The sequence below is a fragment of the Sebastes umbrosus genome, chromosome 21, assembly GCF_015220745.1.
Source record: "Sebastes umbrosus isolate fSebUmb1 chromosome 21, fSebUmb1.pri, whole genome shotgun sequence".
Classification (NCBI taxonomy): domain Eukaryota; kingdom Metazoa; phylum Chordata; class Actinopteri; order Perciformes; family Sebastidae; genus Sebastes; species Sebastes umbrosus.
In genome coordinates this window covers 7,872,281-7,888,547 of record NC_051289.1, presented here as the reverse complement: position 1 = coordinate 7,888,547, position 16,267 = coordinate 7,872,281, and the positions used below count along the sequence as shown (strand labels likewise).

Sequence of the window (16,267 nt, the reverse complement as noted above, 5' to 3'; positions counted from 1 at the left end):
CCCCGCTGCACTGAATGACCAGTGTTAGTTTGTGGTCACAGCTCAGGTACGAAGGGATGAAGTTCAGGTCAAAATCATGCTAAAAAAAGCAGCTGGGTACGACACAGGTTATGTGTGAATTGTAGAAGATGTCAGTCTGATGCTTTTGTATATTGGATGTCTAAAGTGTAAATAAGACATTACAGATTTTTACCAAGTAATCATAGCGTAATACATATTTACGATAACCTGATCTTTATAATTAGGATGGTTTCAATGTGGCAGCTGTGACAATTTTGTCTCTTTAAATTGATGTGTGAGAATTAAAGTGTGTATTTACAAATGTTTGGGTTTTGTCTTTTATTTTGTGACCTTTTTTCTAGACTAAATGCAGTTAAATCTCAATGGATTCTGGTTTGGTTTAAACATAGATGCTTGTGATGATCTTAGTGTCAGTGAAAGTCAACATGCCAAGGTGACCGTTGTTGTTAAAGATACCTTAGGAAGCTCAGGCTGTTTTCTCCTGCTGATCAGCGGGAGCTGTTTTCTCAACTCTCTGCCTGAGGAAGTATCCGTGTTGTTCTTGGGTTGTTTTGTTTCTCAGAAGTTGCCATCGAGCTGGCCCGTGTTGTGACAGGAGCGTCGAGGAATGCACCAAGACGGGAGTGTTTACGTCTGCATATACAAAGAGACAACATGACAGCCAGACAATTCACACAAACATACATTCTGGAGATAATGAATGTTTTTACATCAAAATAATGCATAGTAGAATCTTTGAAATGTCACCGACACTAATGTTTACAACAGCAACGTCCACTAGATGGCATGAGTGACCAATACAACCAAAGGAGTTAAGGGGTCAGTAGTAAATGTATGTAAAAAGCATAGAGATAACTCACCTGTTGTTTCTTCCAAGAAGAAAAAGCAAGCGAAAAATGTTTTAAATCGTTTATTATTTAAATAAATATTTACATAACAGCTTCGTATAAATCAAATTTAATTTTCTTACACGACACATCTTTCTAAATCAACCGCTTTAACAAGAAGGAAGAAGAAAATAAGGGATGGATTACAATGATACTGTAAATCTGTGTTGAGAGAGGTTCATCTCAGCCACTTGTGTTGTTGATCACTTGAGCAAATAATCCTGTTTGCTGAACCTGGATGACCATCGCTTGAATACCATTTAACACCGGAGCCTTAAGGCCTTGCTCATCCATTATACATGTTATAATATGCATAACTCTACATGATAATTTGATATACATTTTAATTTGTTGTTACTAAGGAATAGAAGGATGATACTCTACACTAACTCAATAAAAAAGCCATAATTTATGGCTAAGAAAAACAAAAAAATCTTAAGTCACACATTATTCATTCAGGCACAAACAAAGCAATAGACAGCCTCGGTGAAATTATAAGACATCACTCATACAGTTTAGGCTACAATGCCCTGCAAAATGGTGTCCAGTATATGGCTCAGCTCGGAAACGTTTCAGGCAAGGTGATCTAAGAAGAGCACACAAGTAATGCCCAAGCTACATTTCTCACCCACATCTCTTCAAGCAGATTGTTGAAATGAGACTCTCTGATTAAAATCCCTTGGTTTGGATGATCAGTTTGAAATGTTAGAATAAAACATGACAGTGAAATTAGGGGGGGACTGATGTGGAAAAAAAACGAAAACTTTAACCGCCCTTTAAGCGTTATCGCTGATGCTTAGAGCACAACTTGAGACAACGGCAGCATCACTTTCCACTGTTAGGAGATGAACATGAAAAATCCCTCAATGTACATATAGTTTACTATGTCATGTGAGTAAAAATGTCAAAACAGAATGAGGACAAAACTCTAAGGGCGCTTTCACAAGCCAACATTTAGTCTGTTTTTAATCAAACTCTGGTGCGGTTCGTTTGGGTGGTTGTGGACGCAGTAATCGTACTCTGGTGCGGACAAAAACAATGCTTGGAAACAGTCCGAGAGCGCTTGCGAACCAAAACATAGGCTGCATGTGCGGCCATTTGTTGAGATGGACACAGGTAAACGACAGGTTAACATGAGTGGGAAAGGACTGACCTAGACTTCTGCGGAAGTCAGATGCTTGCTTGACATCTGGGCCAAAGAGAACATACAGAATATGTTAAATAAAGTCCATACAAAGAGTGATGATCATCAAGTCATTCGAGAAGGAATTTGTGCATACAGTAGATCAGTGCCGAGTCAAAGTTAAAAAACTTTGACAGCAATATCTGTGATTCCCCGCATAAAAGTGGCAGCTCAAAAAAAGATAAACTCGCCCCTCAGCAAATTATTTTCTTTAATGTGGTCTGCTTAATTTGTGCATTGTGAAACTGAACCAGACTGAATAGAAATCCAACCAAAATATAGGTTTTCCCTCTGATTCGGACCAGCCAAACAGACTTTGACTTGTGAAAGCGCCCTGATTTACCATTTTATTCAATGCGACCTTATGCTTCTCAGGAATTAAAACAAAGTCAATGAAATGTTTCCTATTGCTGTCAGGTCATGCATGTAAACTCTATACTTCTAACAAAACCAATTGTTTACTTAAAAATGTATAAAGAAAATATTATTTTTCTTCCAAAATACAATTCGGGGAAGGATTAAAGGGCGAATTAATAAAATTTTTCAACAACACCTTGTTGTTTTCATCCTGAGATTTAAACCAATGTGTGTCCTCTTCAAGGAGTAATTTACAGTTTGTTTTTTTAAATTGTTGCAAATACAGATTCTGCATCAGACACCGTTCAGTGATGGCGCCTCCCGTTGGCCAGCGGGCGTCTCAGTCAAATCCATCGTTACCGTTCCTGGAGACTGTCATACTGCGTCAGTGTTGGGCGGGGCCGAACGAGTTCCACTCACAAAGTTATAAACCAAAAACTGGGATGTGCCAAAATAATGCGTGGCGAAGAGTTTTCCATCAGGTGTGGGGTCGGAGAAAGCGATCTCGTCTTTGCTCAGGTACGAACCGAATATGAAGTCGTTCCTGCGCAAGAAAAAAACAAAAATAAAAAGTCAATTTGTTTTGAGGTGTTATAACTTCAAATAAGAGGTGTCACAATATACCGGTATTGATGATAACCGTGATATCTAAAAAATTAAATATTGATATCTTGTTAATAATACACATATGATAATATTATGTAAGTAATACATAATAGTCTCTTAAATCTTGCTTTGTACAGTTATGTTAGAGAATCTCTCTCCACCTCCCTACACTCGTCATTTGAGTGTAAAGCCCTTTACACACCGGGGATGTGACGAATAAACATCACGAAAATGCGAAATACTCGCATGCAAATTATATATGTCTAGGGCTTTTATTGTGAAAAGTAAGAACGAAAGGAGTGTATCTGGTCTGCGCTGCCTTCGTCAAGGTTGAAAAGAGTAATGAAGTTTGCCGTCCTGGTTCGGACTACGAAGTCTCCGTGTTGTTGTTTCATAAATATGGGCCCGGTTCCGTACAACGTGATTGGTTGATGCCTTTATTCACAGTGTGAAAGCTCAGAAAAGTCGCTTTTTCGCTGTGTTATATTCACGTTCTGTGTGAAAGTACTCATGACAAAAATAACAGTTCAAAAAAATATACTGACATGCAAATTAATCGCACAAAAAAACCCTGCCACCGGTGTGTAATGGCCTTAATTAATTTGTCAAAAAAGAGCTAAAACACACAACAAACAAAGTTAAAGATGAATTTGACTGGTAGCATTATTTTCTATAGACATCACATTACTACCATTATGGTGAATTATTTTGAACATGGTGATTGTATAATGAACATCTGATATCATGACAGCCCTCATCATCAACAACATCAGATCTCTGTGGTTTTGAAGACGCACTGACCTGAGGCACTCGAGCATGCGCGATGCGATGCCCTGGCGTCTCATCATGTTGACCACCCAGATGCGGCTGATGCCACAGATCGCCGGCTCCGCCGTCGTGGAGCAGCACCAGGCTCTCTGACGTTCAAACATCACCTTCTCTCCCTCTGAACCCTCCGGTTCTGGCTCCTCGATTACCCGGTATCCCTGCGAGCATTCACAAGGCTCAGTATACTTTAAGTAGTCGGTTATCACTAGATTTGTTTTCATATAATACACGTACATCAAACATGTGCTGATGACACATTTCCTTGCAGGCTCTTACCTCTTGTATGTGCTCTGCTATAAGGCATCCTCCCACTTTCCTATCATTGGAGATGAAGAGGAAGGTCTTGGTCTGAGAGGGACACTTGGTCTCCACCTGCTGGAAGCCGAGGTCGTTGTCCACCATCTCCCTGATCTCCTCCACCTGACAAACAAACAGTTACTTTGTGGTTAAGAAATAATGTGCTGGTGTTTGAGCTGAAAGAGGCTCTAAAGAATACTGCATATTAGGAAGAAAAACAACAGCCTTGTATCTGTCAGCTTTCATTTCTATTTCCACTTCCAAAACTAAATAAATTTGAATTGCTTTAGCAGGGCTGACCTCACCACTGATACCCAGCAACGTTAAGGTTAGTCCCTGTTAACATACTGTACCTTCTTCAGAGCATATTTGGGATCATCTGGCAGGACAAGAATGATCTTGCCGTCAGGATACTCTGCCAGTATCCTCTCTTTCTTCCATCCCTGAAAAAATAAGAAAAAAAAGAGTGAATTTTAAGAGAAACAATCTTTATTGACCTCATGAGGCATTCATGTTCTTCATTTCCCCCTGGGGATGAATAAAGTATTGCTGAAATAAAATGACAGAAATTGACTGACGGACTGTAAAGTGTATTGAACATTAAGATAATCGGTTATCAGAATACCGAGTGGCTCTTTTTATCATCATAAAAGTCAGCAAGAGTAACATTTTATACACTCTGGATGCGATCGCACGAAGTTCTGTTGACTTTAATGGTGTTGAGAGTCAGAACTAATGTGTAAGAAAATGTGTTGCATAGACAATATTGAGGAGGCATCTCACTCACACTAACACCTGCAGTATATGTCACATACAGTACGTACGGTTGTTCCCTGAAATTGGTTCGGATTACCCTCTAACTCAGTGTATTTCTAGAATAAACACTGTGCATGGATGCATCTGTGTATCGCCCTGATGAGTTAATGTTGTGAGACAGTAAGCAGGACAAATGAGATGTGTAATCTTATTTAAGGAAACTTCCTCTCACCACGTATTTGACAGCGCTGATGAACTGGTTGTGGAAGAGTAAATGTTGAGATTCATCTTCAGGGTTGGCAGCAGAGTAGAGCATCCCACACACGCTGCAGGCCACGGCTCCAAAATGCTTCTGTCCTGCGTCCTATGAGAAAAAGAAAACACATTACATCCAAATACATCCTGCTAATATATACAAGACCTTCCTTGGTGATGTGGAATAGCCCACAAGGCCTCTACCTGTTTACTTGCTACACACACTGTATAATAATAACAGACAGATGCTCACAATAATGGTTTGGGTGCTGTCTTTGTCGGCCTCCTTTAGTTTCTTGACTTCTTTCTGCAGACAAGCATCAGAAAGAGGAGTCCTGCCATCCTGCGGCTCCGCTGCTCTGCTGTGATACAAACACACATCACATTACTTCAGATTCCTGCTGCTTCGAGGAAAAACATGTCAAATTACTTGAGAGATGCTTCTTACTCTTGAGGTCCGTCCGACGTCTTCTTGGTTGTGTCGACTGGTTCTGTCTTGTGCTCCGGAGGAGGAGGATCAACGTCAGCGACTGTAAGAAAAGAAAATATCCTTAAACACCAACTCATCTCTTTCAGCTCTTTGTTAACACAACTGTGACACAATATCAATTCAACCGTCTTCTTGATAATTAATATCATAATAGTAGGATGTTTTTCACCCAGATTTCATAATCCTGTGATAGCTTTACAAATAATATCAAATACTTAAGGCTACAAATAAGAATAATTGCTCACTAAAAGATATCCTGAAGACAGAATCAGTCCTGTATTTAGTAATGTGACGACAGACATTTTAATATATTGAATATCTTTGAGTTGTGGACAAAACAAGACATTTGAGGACGTCATCTTGGGCTTTGGGAAACACTGATCGTCATTTTTCTCCATTTTCTGCCTTTTTATAGACCAAACAACTAATCAATGAGATGATAATTGTTAGTTGCAGCCCTATTTAAATAAATCATGCCAACAGCAAATAAAAGCACACCTGCAGGCTTTTCTTCACACTTCAGTGTGTCGTCAGACACTTTTGAGTTGTCTTCAGAGGGAAGGGAAGAGGTGGGATGAGCTGTATCCTACGCAAGAAAGAGACAGTGGATGAGTAACATTTATTCAAAAATGACACACATTATGGCAGAATTTTGTTTTGAGTTACCTTGCATTTGCCATCTTGTGATGACGGTGGATTTGGGGTTTTGTGAGGCAGTGAATCGGCCTGAGGAGCAGCAGGCTTCGTCTCAGATGTGGATGAACCAGCAGTCTGAAGCGCTGCTGACTGCTGGAGCTGAGCTGAACTTCCACTAACAGCAGGCTTTAACTGGGGTGAAGCAGCAGCAGTAGCAGCAGACTTGGACTGACCCGGAGCTGAAGCAGCTTTTGACTGAGGCGTCGTCAATACAGGAGACTTTAATTGAGTTCTAACTGGAGGAACATGTTTTGAAGAAGTTGCGGCCTGTGGCTGCCGTGTTGTTGGAATGGCGGGCTTTAACTGTGGAGCGGTGGAAGCGGCAGGTTTCGACTGAGCCGTAGCTGCTACAGTGGGCTTTGACTGACCTGAGATCTGTCTAGCAGGTGTGGTCTGAGCTTTGAGTTGTGCCTGGTTGGCCGGATGTGATGAAACTGTGGGTCTTGACTGAACTGTGGGTTTAGATTGAGCGGCGGCGGGGTTTGACTGATTAGGTCGTGTCGGCTGTGCGGGCCTCGGCTGTGCGGGCCTTGCCTGTGCGGGCCTCGGCTGTGCAGGCCTCGCCTGAGGACCGGGCCTTATTGGAGCTGCTGGTACTGGGTCGTCATCTAGCTCAAAGTCATCAAAGGAATACTTGGGCCTCGGTCTGTACGGCTTGTACTCAACAGGCTTCGGTTTTGGAGCGTTGAGTCCGTTGGGCATGGGCGGGGGTATTGCTGGGAGGGTCCTCTTGGCTGCGGATCTGGTCACTTTTGGGGCGGGACCCGGAGTGGGGGTCTCTTTAGGAATTATAGGCTTACTTTGCCTCGTGGATTTACGTGTTCCAGCGTTAGGAGTCCCAGTTTTGGAGGCTTCTGTCTCTTTGTCAGGTTCAGATTTAGTGGGTTCAATTTTGGAGGTTTCTCTTTCAGTCTTACTGGGTTCAGCCTTGGGTGTGTCAACCTTGGGGGTTTCTGCCTGGGTGGTGCTGGTCGAGGCAGGACTCGGGAGAGGCGTTTTCGCCGGACTTGCTGCGGGTGGAGGAGCTGTGGTCACAGGACTCACTGAGAATGGAGACACATCCCAGTCCATGTCTGAAAACATCTGATTTGCTTGGTCAGATTTAAGTTTTTTCACACGCGCCCAAGACATTTTCTCTCTCTGCAGCTCAACCTGTCTGAGTCTTTGATATCTAGTCAGCTTCTTTTTCTCGTGGGCTTTTAGCGGCACTGTGATCTGTGTGACGAAGAAACGCCTCTTTGGAGGCTCTACAGCGGGCTTAGCATTGGCTGAATCCGCTGTGGAGGGCTTGGCTGTGGGTGCCTCCACAGCGGGGGTCACCGAAGCAGAGCTGCCTTCTGGTCCAGCAGGAGTCGTGACAGTAACAGCGTCTGCCTCCTGCGTGTTAACAGGTGGACTTTCCTTCTTGCTGGCTTCACTCTTGGCTGCTGCTGCTGCTGCTGCTGCTGCCGCCGCCACCACCGCTGCTGCTTGTTTTTCTTCTTCTATCCTCTTCAGCAGCATGCTGTCCGTAGCGATGTCTTCTGCAATCTCGTGACACAAAGCTAAGAGGTTCAGCTGCTGTCTGTTTGCCGTTCTCTTAGCCGCTGCAGCCTTTTGCTCAGCCAGAGCTGCCAGACGGGCTTTGGTTCTGGCCTGTGTGTTCATCTCTTGTTTCTTGGGTTTTTCTGCCTCCTGTCCCTTTTTATCACCTCCACCCTTTTCAGCTGTGCGGTTTTGCTTCAAGCTGTCGTCTTTAGTTTTCTCTTTAACTGTTTTCTCAGACTTTTTCGGACTCGGAGGGGCTGCCTCTGGTGTTTCCTGGGGTTTTTCTATTATTGTAATATCACTATCGTCATCGTTATCTTCCTCTGCTACTACGATCTCACGGCCGATCTCTATATCCCCCAGAATCTGCACTTCTTGCAGGTCCAAATTAGCCTCAGCATTCTCTATCACCAGTGCGTTGCAGTCTTCATTGGTGACTTGAGCGTGAGAGTTTGCCATCTCAGTCTCTGAGGTATTAACGTCCATCACGTGGTCAGAATTTTGAATACCTTCAACACCTTCCTCAGTTGAGATTTCTGTCCCAATCCCGGTCCCGTGATCTAAAACCTCACTTGAATTCGTCTCTTTGATCTCATCGGTTGTTTGACATTGCTGCACTTCGATTTGTTGGGAACCATTTTCATTTTCCACGTCGCCTTCCAAAGCACTGTCTGGATCCACCTGGTCTGAAAGCGAGGCCGACAAACCCGACTCGGTTGCTGCTTGAGTGACAATATCAAAGTGAATTTCACCCCCTGGGACCGGCTCTAAGATCACAAACTCCTCAGATGTGCTATCTGGTATTTCAACTTCAGTGGTGGCCGTAGTCGTCGTCACCGTGACATCTGCGTCCTCCTGAAGTCCAGCGTCCTCCTGCACCTGTTCTGGGAACTCTGTAGCGCAGTCTGGATACCCGTTCCTTTCACTACTTTCTGGTGCATCCTCTGACTGGCCATCTGGCGCGCTGATGTCATCGCTAGAGCTGATCACCGCGACTTGTTTCACATCCACGTTCATGTTACTCTGCTCCGACTGTGCAGGGACGCAACTTTCTGGCACTTCCATTTCAACTTCTCGGCTGTCTGAGGCACAAATCTGTGGCGCAGCATTTTCCAGTTGTTGGTTACGGCTGTTTTCTTCATTAGTGGATGAATCTCCTTCCATGTGCTGCGTGTCCTGTATGTCCAGTAAAGACATGCCATCGTGGTTCTCTGACACTGTAGGAAACTCTCTACCATCATTACTCTCCGGGCTGCTAATGGGCTCATACACTATCTGGTTTTCATGAATCTCAACCGTCTTAATCTTCTCTTCTGATGCCTGAATTGCAACATCATCCGGTTGGTCACAAACAAAAACTATTACTTCATTGCTTCCAGTTCCCTCTCCGTGTCCTTCAATATTATTGACAGCCTTATCAGAGGAAATGATTGCAGCCTCTTCTTTGACCTCATTAGTCACTTGCCTCCCTGTTTCCTCTTCGAAAGCAGAATCTACCCTTCCTATTGATCCACTTATTACATCCATATCCCCCTGGATATCCTCAGCACTATGCTCCGTCTGCATGTTTGCATTATCCTTACGTTCAGCCACAGGAAGAGGTTTGTGAGTTTCATTTGATAAGGCCATAGCGGGTTCATCGACGTCCGCCATCACTTGGTTTTTCTGCTCTGCTGCATTAGAAATATCCTCTGGTGTTGTAGTAGTTTCCATATTTATGTGAACCTCCGGAACATCAACACATTCAGCAGTAACCTTGTCTTCATTTTCTTTACGCTGACACTGAACACCTGTGTTGAGTTCACTGACCTCCCGGCTCCCCCGGCTTTGTATTTCCACTGCAGGTGGTGGATTAGAAATCTCCTCTGGTGTCGCTGTTGTTTGCGCATCCATTTCTATTTGACTCTCAGTAGCATCCGCATGTTCTGCGATAACCTTTTCTTCACTCTCAGTATTGGCAACAATAACATCTTTTAGCATTGCAACATCTGTGGTGAGTTCACTGACCTCCTGACCTCTCTGGTTTTGTGTTTCTACTGTAGTTCTTGGATCAGAAGTCTCTTCTGGTGTCTGCAAATCCATTTCTCTTTGATTCCCAGTTGCACTGACGTATTCTGTGATAACCTTGTTTTCATTTCCATCACTCTCAGGAGTCTGAATCATTGGACCTTCTTGAGCTTTCTCAGATATGTATGTTGCAGGTTCAATGACGTCTTGGCTCCTCTGGGCCTGTGTTTCTACTGCAGGTGCCATGTTAGAAATCTCCACTGATGTCGCTGCGGTCACTTCATATGGACTTTGTGTTTCCACTGTAGGTGCTGTGTTAGATATCTCCTCTGATGTCTTTGTAGTCTGCATGTCCACTTCTATTTGGCTTGTCTGTATTTCCGCTGAAGCTGGATTTGAAACCTCTGATGTCGATGTAGTCTGCATTTCCATTTCTGGTACGGTCACAGATTCAAAGTTTACCTTGTTTTCTTCCTCATGAAGTTCACTAGTTATGTCTGTTGCCAGTTCAATGACTTCTTGGCTCCTCTGGGCCTGTGTTTCCACTGAAGGTGCCATGTTAGATATCTCCTCTGATGCTGTTGTAGTCTGCATGTACACTTCTATTTGGCTTTTCTGTATTTCCACTGAAGCGGCTGGATTTGAAACCTCTGATGAAGATGTAGCCTGCATGTCCACTTGGATTTGACTCTCTGGTAGAGCCACAGGTTCAAAGATCACCTTGTTTTCTTCCTCATGAAGTTCAGTAGATACATCTGTGGTAGGTTCACTGACTTCTTGGCTCCTCTGGGCCTGTGTTTCTACTGTAGGTGCTGTGTTAGACATCTCCTCCAATACTGTTGTAGTCTGCATATCCACTTCTGTTTGGCTTTTCTGTATTTCCACTGAAGCGGCTGGATTTGAAACCTCTGATGTGGATGTAGTCTGCATTTCCATTTCACTCTCTGGTACAGACACATATTTAAACACCACCTTGTTTTCTTCCTCGTGAAGTACAGTAGATATGTTTGTGGTAGGTTCACTGACTTCCTTTCTTTGTATTTCCACTGTAGGTGCAATGTTAGAAATTTCCATATTCACTTCATTTTGATTTTCCTGTTTTTGTATTTCCACTGTAGGTGCTGTGTTAGACATCTCCTCTGATGCTGTTGTAGTCTGCAGGTCCACTTCTATTTGGCTTTTCCGTATTCCCACTGGAGCGGCTGAATTTGAAACCTTTGATGTCGATGTAGTCTGCATTTCCTTTTCTGGTACAGTCACAGATTCACAGTTTACCTTTTTTTCTTCCTCATGAAGTTCAGCAGATATGTCCATGGTAGGTTCACTGACCTCCTGGCTTTGTATTTCCACTGTAGGTGCAACGTTAGAAATCTCCTCTGATGTTGTCGTAGTCACTTCTATTTGATTCTCAGCATCAACGCTGCCTTCATCTTTGTCGCTATGACAATTTGCAACAGGATGTTTCTGCGCTTTAGCAGACATGTCCGTGGTGCATTCACTGTCTCCTGGCCTCTCCTGGCTTTGTACCTCCATTGTAGATGCAGGATTAGAAATCTCAGATACCGTTGTAGTCTGTCTCTCAGGTCCATTACTAGTACGTTCAAACTTCTCATCTTCATTATCCATTATTTTAGAATTTAACACATGATCCTTATTAAATCCTGTAGATGTGTCTGTGGCACGTTCACTGACTTCTTGGCTCTTTTGGCTTTGTTCTTCCACTGTAGCCGCTTGATTAGAGATCTCCTGTTCTGGTGTTGCAGTGGCACATTCAAAGTCCATCTCTTTTTCTTTACTTGTCTTTGCATTTTCTTTGACTTCAGGTATTTCTGTAGTGTGGTCTTTTGCTTTGTGTTTATCCTCTTTAGGTGCCAAGTCAGACCTCTGCTCTGATGTTATTTTAGTCTGCATGTCCACGTCTATCTGACCCTCTGAGACTGTGACACCATCGGGGAGCGCCTCGCTTCGATTTTGCTCAGGAACAGACTCACAATCTGGCGTCAGTATCTCAGTACAGCTGTCACTTGTCTTGTCGATCACCTCTTGGCTCAGTTGTAGCTCAGCAAAAGATCCAGGACTGGCAACAGGCTGACTCGACAGGAAGTCGCCTCCTCTCCTTTCACTTTCTCCAAGCTTTTCTTCAGACTTTCTGACTAGTTTGTTCACACCATCACACGAGTTGGTAATTGTATCTGGCACTTCATGGCTCACTCGATCCTCAGATTTTGATTCCTCTTTGAAAGTAACTTGAATTTTCACACTGAGGTCTGTTTGAGTCTCTGGATTGCCAGCAGACTCTGTTGCTAGATTTTCCTCCGTCTGACTCTCTGGATTACTACTTACTGCTACCATGATCTCTTCTGGTGCAGAGTTTGTTTCGTTTGACGATGCCTTATCTTCTACATCACTGTGGTGTGCAGAGACACTTGCTGCTTCAATCACTTCCTGCTCTCCTTCCTTACTTTCACATTTTACATCCAGCTTTACCTCCTCAGAAACAGACTCTGTGGTCTCCTTTGTTGCAGTTTCACTGCTCACGTCTGTCTCACTTCTACAAGCTGTCCATTCATCACCTTCCCAGGCTGGATTTGCCACTTCAGTACAAGAATATAGTGTTTCCACTGATGTCACAATTGTTTCAGTATCTACATCCTTTTGGCTTTTAATGGCAAAGTCCGTCTTTTCATTTCCCCCAGCCCCAGATGTGATACAAGGCGACCCTGCAGTGACAGAGTCTAATATTTCTCTACATGATACTAGTGCGTCATTATCTGTGAGTTTTTCTACATTTTTAAATTCCTCGTGTTTACTTCCATCAGCTGCACACTCAGATTCAATGCTAGCTTTTGCACTCCCTCTTACAGAGTCTAGAGCTTCCTTTGACTCTGCTTGTGTTGCATTAACTGACACTTCTTGCCTCTCTTGTTCAGTGACAGATTGTTGTCTCTCCTTTTCTATAACTGAATCTGAAAATCTACCATAATTGTGTTCCATCTGAACAGGGTCTTCAGGTGCAGATGGTGACCCTTGGCTTGTCTCCTGGGGGTCGGACGTCGACTCTTCAACCTTGCGCTTAGCTTTGACTCGATTTGAATATTGTCTGACGCAGCGGGCCTTGTCGCCATCGTCCCTCTCTCTGAACAGGTCAGTCTTACTGCTGTCACTACTCAAATCATCCTCAGACTCTGTGGAGGCTGTTCGCTTCAGGGAAGCTTTGGAGTTAGCTTTCGGTGAGGGAGCTTCTCCGCAGGAGGCACTTGTGGCTTTCAGGAGCTTGGCTTTTTTGAGAGGTGGATCAGAGATGGTTTTGCTGGAATCCTTTGGAGGAGAACTCTGTATGGATGCTGGTTTATTCCCCCCTTCTGCCGAAGCACACAGTTTTTTCTTAGTCCGAGGGGCTGCTGTGTTTTCTAGTGTATTTCCTGTTATAACGGATCTATTGTTGGAAGCTGGTGCAGTTTTGGATGGCAGATCCTCCCCGTCCTCATCCAACTTCCTCATCTTGGGCTGAGAATCATGAGGAGATGATCCTCTCTTTGGGGCTGGCATCCTGTCAAAAATATGTGACAAAAATAAAGTAAAATAAGTGTGATGAAGCCAGGAAGAGATGCAACTTAAGCCTAAGATTACTTGCTAGGATTAACATGTTTTTCCAGGCATCCTGCAGTTTTCTTCCAGGTTGAGAGTGGTGAAGTGAATATAGAATATAATAAAAATGAGCTGTGTACATAATCAATAAGTAAATTCAACACTAGTATTATACTAGTAAGAGCTATAATCATTTTCTCTCTTTGGGGCTGGCATCCTGTCAAAAATATATGACAAAAATAAAGTAAAATAAGTGTGATGAAGCCAAGAAGAGATCCAATTTAAGCCTAAAATTACTATTTAATCAAATTAGCTAGGATTAACACGTTTTTCCAGGCATCCTGTAGTTTTCTTTTAGGTTGAGAGTGGTAAAGTGAATACAGAATATAATAAAAATACACTAGTATTATATTAGCATGAACTATAATCATTTTCTACACGATTTTCCTAATAAACAACATGCTAACGTTAAACATAAACAGTGATAAATCGCAGTTTGAATCATGAGGAGATGATCCTCTCTTTGGGGCTGGCATCCTGTCAAAAATATATGATAAAAAATAAAGTAAAATAAGTGTGATGAAGCCAGGAAGAGATGCAACTTAAGCCTAAAATTACTATTTAATCAAATTAGCTAGGATTAAAAGGTTTTTCCAGGCAAACCTGCAGTTTTCTTTTAGGTTGAGAGTGGTGAAGTGAATACAGAATATAATAAAAATACACTAGTATTATACTAGTATGAGCTATTATCATTCTCTCTCTTTGGGGCTGGCATCCTGTCAAAAATATAGGATAAAAAATAAAGTAAAATAAGTGTGATGAAGCCAGGAAGAGATGCAACTTAAGCCTAAAATTACTTGCTAGGATTAACATGTTTTTCCAGGCATCCTGCAGTTTTCTTCCAGGTTGAGAGTGGTGAAGTGAATATTGAATATAATAAAAATGAGTAAATTCAACACTAGTATTATACTAGTAAGAGCTATAAACATTTTCTCTCTTTGGGGCTGGCATCCTGTCAAAAATATATGACAAAAATAAAGTAAAATAAGTGTGATGAAGCCAAGAAGAGATCTAATTTAAGCCTAAAATTACTATTTAATCAAATTAGCTAGGATTAACAAGTTTTTACGGGCATCCTGTAGTTTTCTTTTAGGTTGAGAGCGGTAAAGTGAATACAGAATATAATAAAAATACACTAGTATTATATTAGCATGAACTATAATCATTTTCTACACGATTTTCAATCGCAGTTTGAATCATGAGGAGATGATCCTCTCTTTGGGGCTGGCATCCTGTCAAAAATATATGATAAAAAATAAAGTAAAATAAGTGTGATGAAGCCAGAAAGAGATGCAATTTAAGCCTAAAATTACTTGCTAGGATTAACATGTTTTTCCAGGCATCCTGCAGTTTTCTTCCAAGTTGAGAGAAGTGAAGTGAATATTGAATATAAGAAAAATATATGACAAAAATAAAGTAAAATAAGTGTGATGAAGCTTAAAAATTACTATTTAATCAAATTAGCTAGGATTAACACGTTTTTCAAGGCATCCTGCAGTTTTCTTTTAGGTTGAGAGTTAATAAGAATGAGCTGTGTCCATAATCAATAAGTAAATTCAACATATAGTATTATACTAGTATGAACTATAATCATTTTCCCTAACAAACAACATGCTAACATTGAACATAAACAGTGATAAATCGCAGTTAAAACCAGCAGCTAGCAAGTCACACAATGTACCATCTACATTTACTCACTTATTCAACATTTGAACACATTATCTCACTGGTTGTCTGATTATCTCAGAGATTGTTGTCACCAGGAGTTTCTCAGATAAATGGTCAGTTAGCTTAGCGGTGGCTAATGCTGCTAGCTGTGATAGACAGTGATGGGAGCTAACAGGGAGCTAACTAGCTAGCATCAGACAACTCTCGCTGTTAAAGTCGGTAGAAACATCAGTCAGACAGACCGAGAGGAGACTACAGAGAGCGGTTCTGACTCTACTAGTGTCTGAGAGAACATGAAGACAACACTCGCGTTAATCAAACTCACTTTGATGTTTTCTTTCTCAACAACAGCTGTTTGTTTTTTTTTTTCCTTCCTGTGAATAAAAATTAACTGTACTTCCGGTCCGGAGGGGAAACGGCGGATGTGACGTAGCAAGCAGCAGTAGCCCTCCAAGGCCAGACTCAACATCCAGATTAAAGTTGTACTTTTATTCATTTACCATACACACTAATGAACATCAGGTTGTGATTGTGATGTAAATGTGCCATATTTAAACAAATAAATTATTTCTCTACCTAGTATAGGTGTAAATAATAGTAAAAGTAAATAATATGCAGTATACAGGCAAAACAAATATATGTAGAATATCTTTATAACAGATATTATCGCATGCCAACATATAGAATACACATTTTATATAGGCTTACAGACATATGTATATATATATATGTATATATATATACATATATTTAATTTTTTTTAAATATATAATGTCATAAAACATGAATAAAATCACAGAAAAACAATTATACATATAATCCCTATATATATATATGTACACAAACATATATATGTATATATATGCATACATACATATATATGTATATGTATATATATATACATAAATATATACATATCTGTTTGTATATATATATACAAACAGATATGTATATATATGTATAAACAATTATACAAAAAAAGGTATATATATATATATATGTCTTTTTTTGTATAATTGTTTTTCTGTGATTTTATTCACA

General features: G+C 41.5%; 1 protein-coding gene across 2 annotated transcripts; it reads right to left on the bottom strand.

Annotated features, from left to right (window-relative positions):
• Positions 1–916: 916 nt before the first annotated feature.
• Positions 917–15,660, bottom strand: LOC119480431 (protein MLP1 homolog). Of its 2 annotated transcripts, XM_037756629.1 has the most exons (11): positions 15,552–15,660; positions 11,126–13,460; positions 6,347–10,558; positions 6,179–6,266; positions 5,639–5,720; positions 5,444–5,552; positions 5,168–5,299; positions 4,533–4,622; positions 4,159–4,302; positions 3,856–4,040; positions 917–2,992 (listed from the first exon to the last, which is right to left on the bottom strand). In XM_037756629.1, exons 2-11 carry the CDS (start codon positions 13,457–13,459, stop codon positions 2,824–2,826), a joined length of 7,545 nt encoding a protein of 2,514 aa, XP_037612557.1. In that variant the 5' UTR covers position 13,460; positions 15,552–15,660; the 3' UTR covers positions 917–2,823. The 2 variants fall into 2 exon arrangements, with proteins under 2 accessions (XP_037612557.1, XP_037612556.1); XM_037756628.1 differs by having other exon boundaries at positions 6,347–13,460.
• Between the last annotated feature and the right edge of the window lie 607 nt (positions 15,661–16,267).

Bases quoted from the DNA above. Each gene is read 5' to 3' on its own strand.
- LOC119480431 (XM_037756628.1), bottom strand. From the start codon at position 13,459: ATGCCAGCCCCAAAGAGAGGATCATCTCCTCATGATTCTCAGCCCAAG. The intron at 5,721-6,178 runs GTGTGCTTTTAT...CTTTTCTTACAG, and splicing joins GTGTGAAGAAAAGCCTGCAG to TCGCTGACGTTGATCCTCCT. The intron at 4,623-5,167 runs GTGAGAGGAAGT...TTATTTTTTCAG, and splicing joins TCAGCGCTGTCAAATACGTG to GGATGGAAGAAAGAGAGGAT.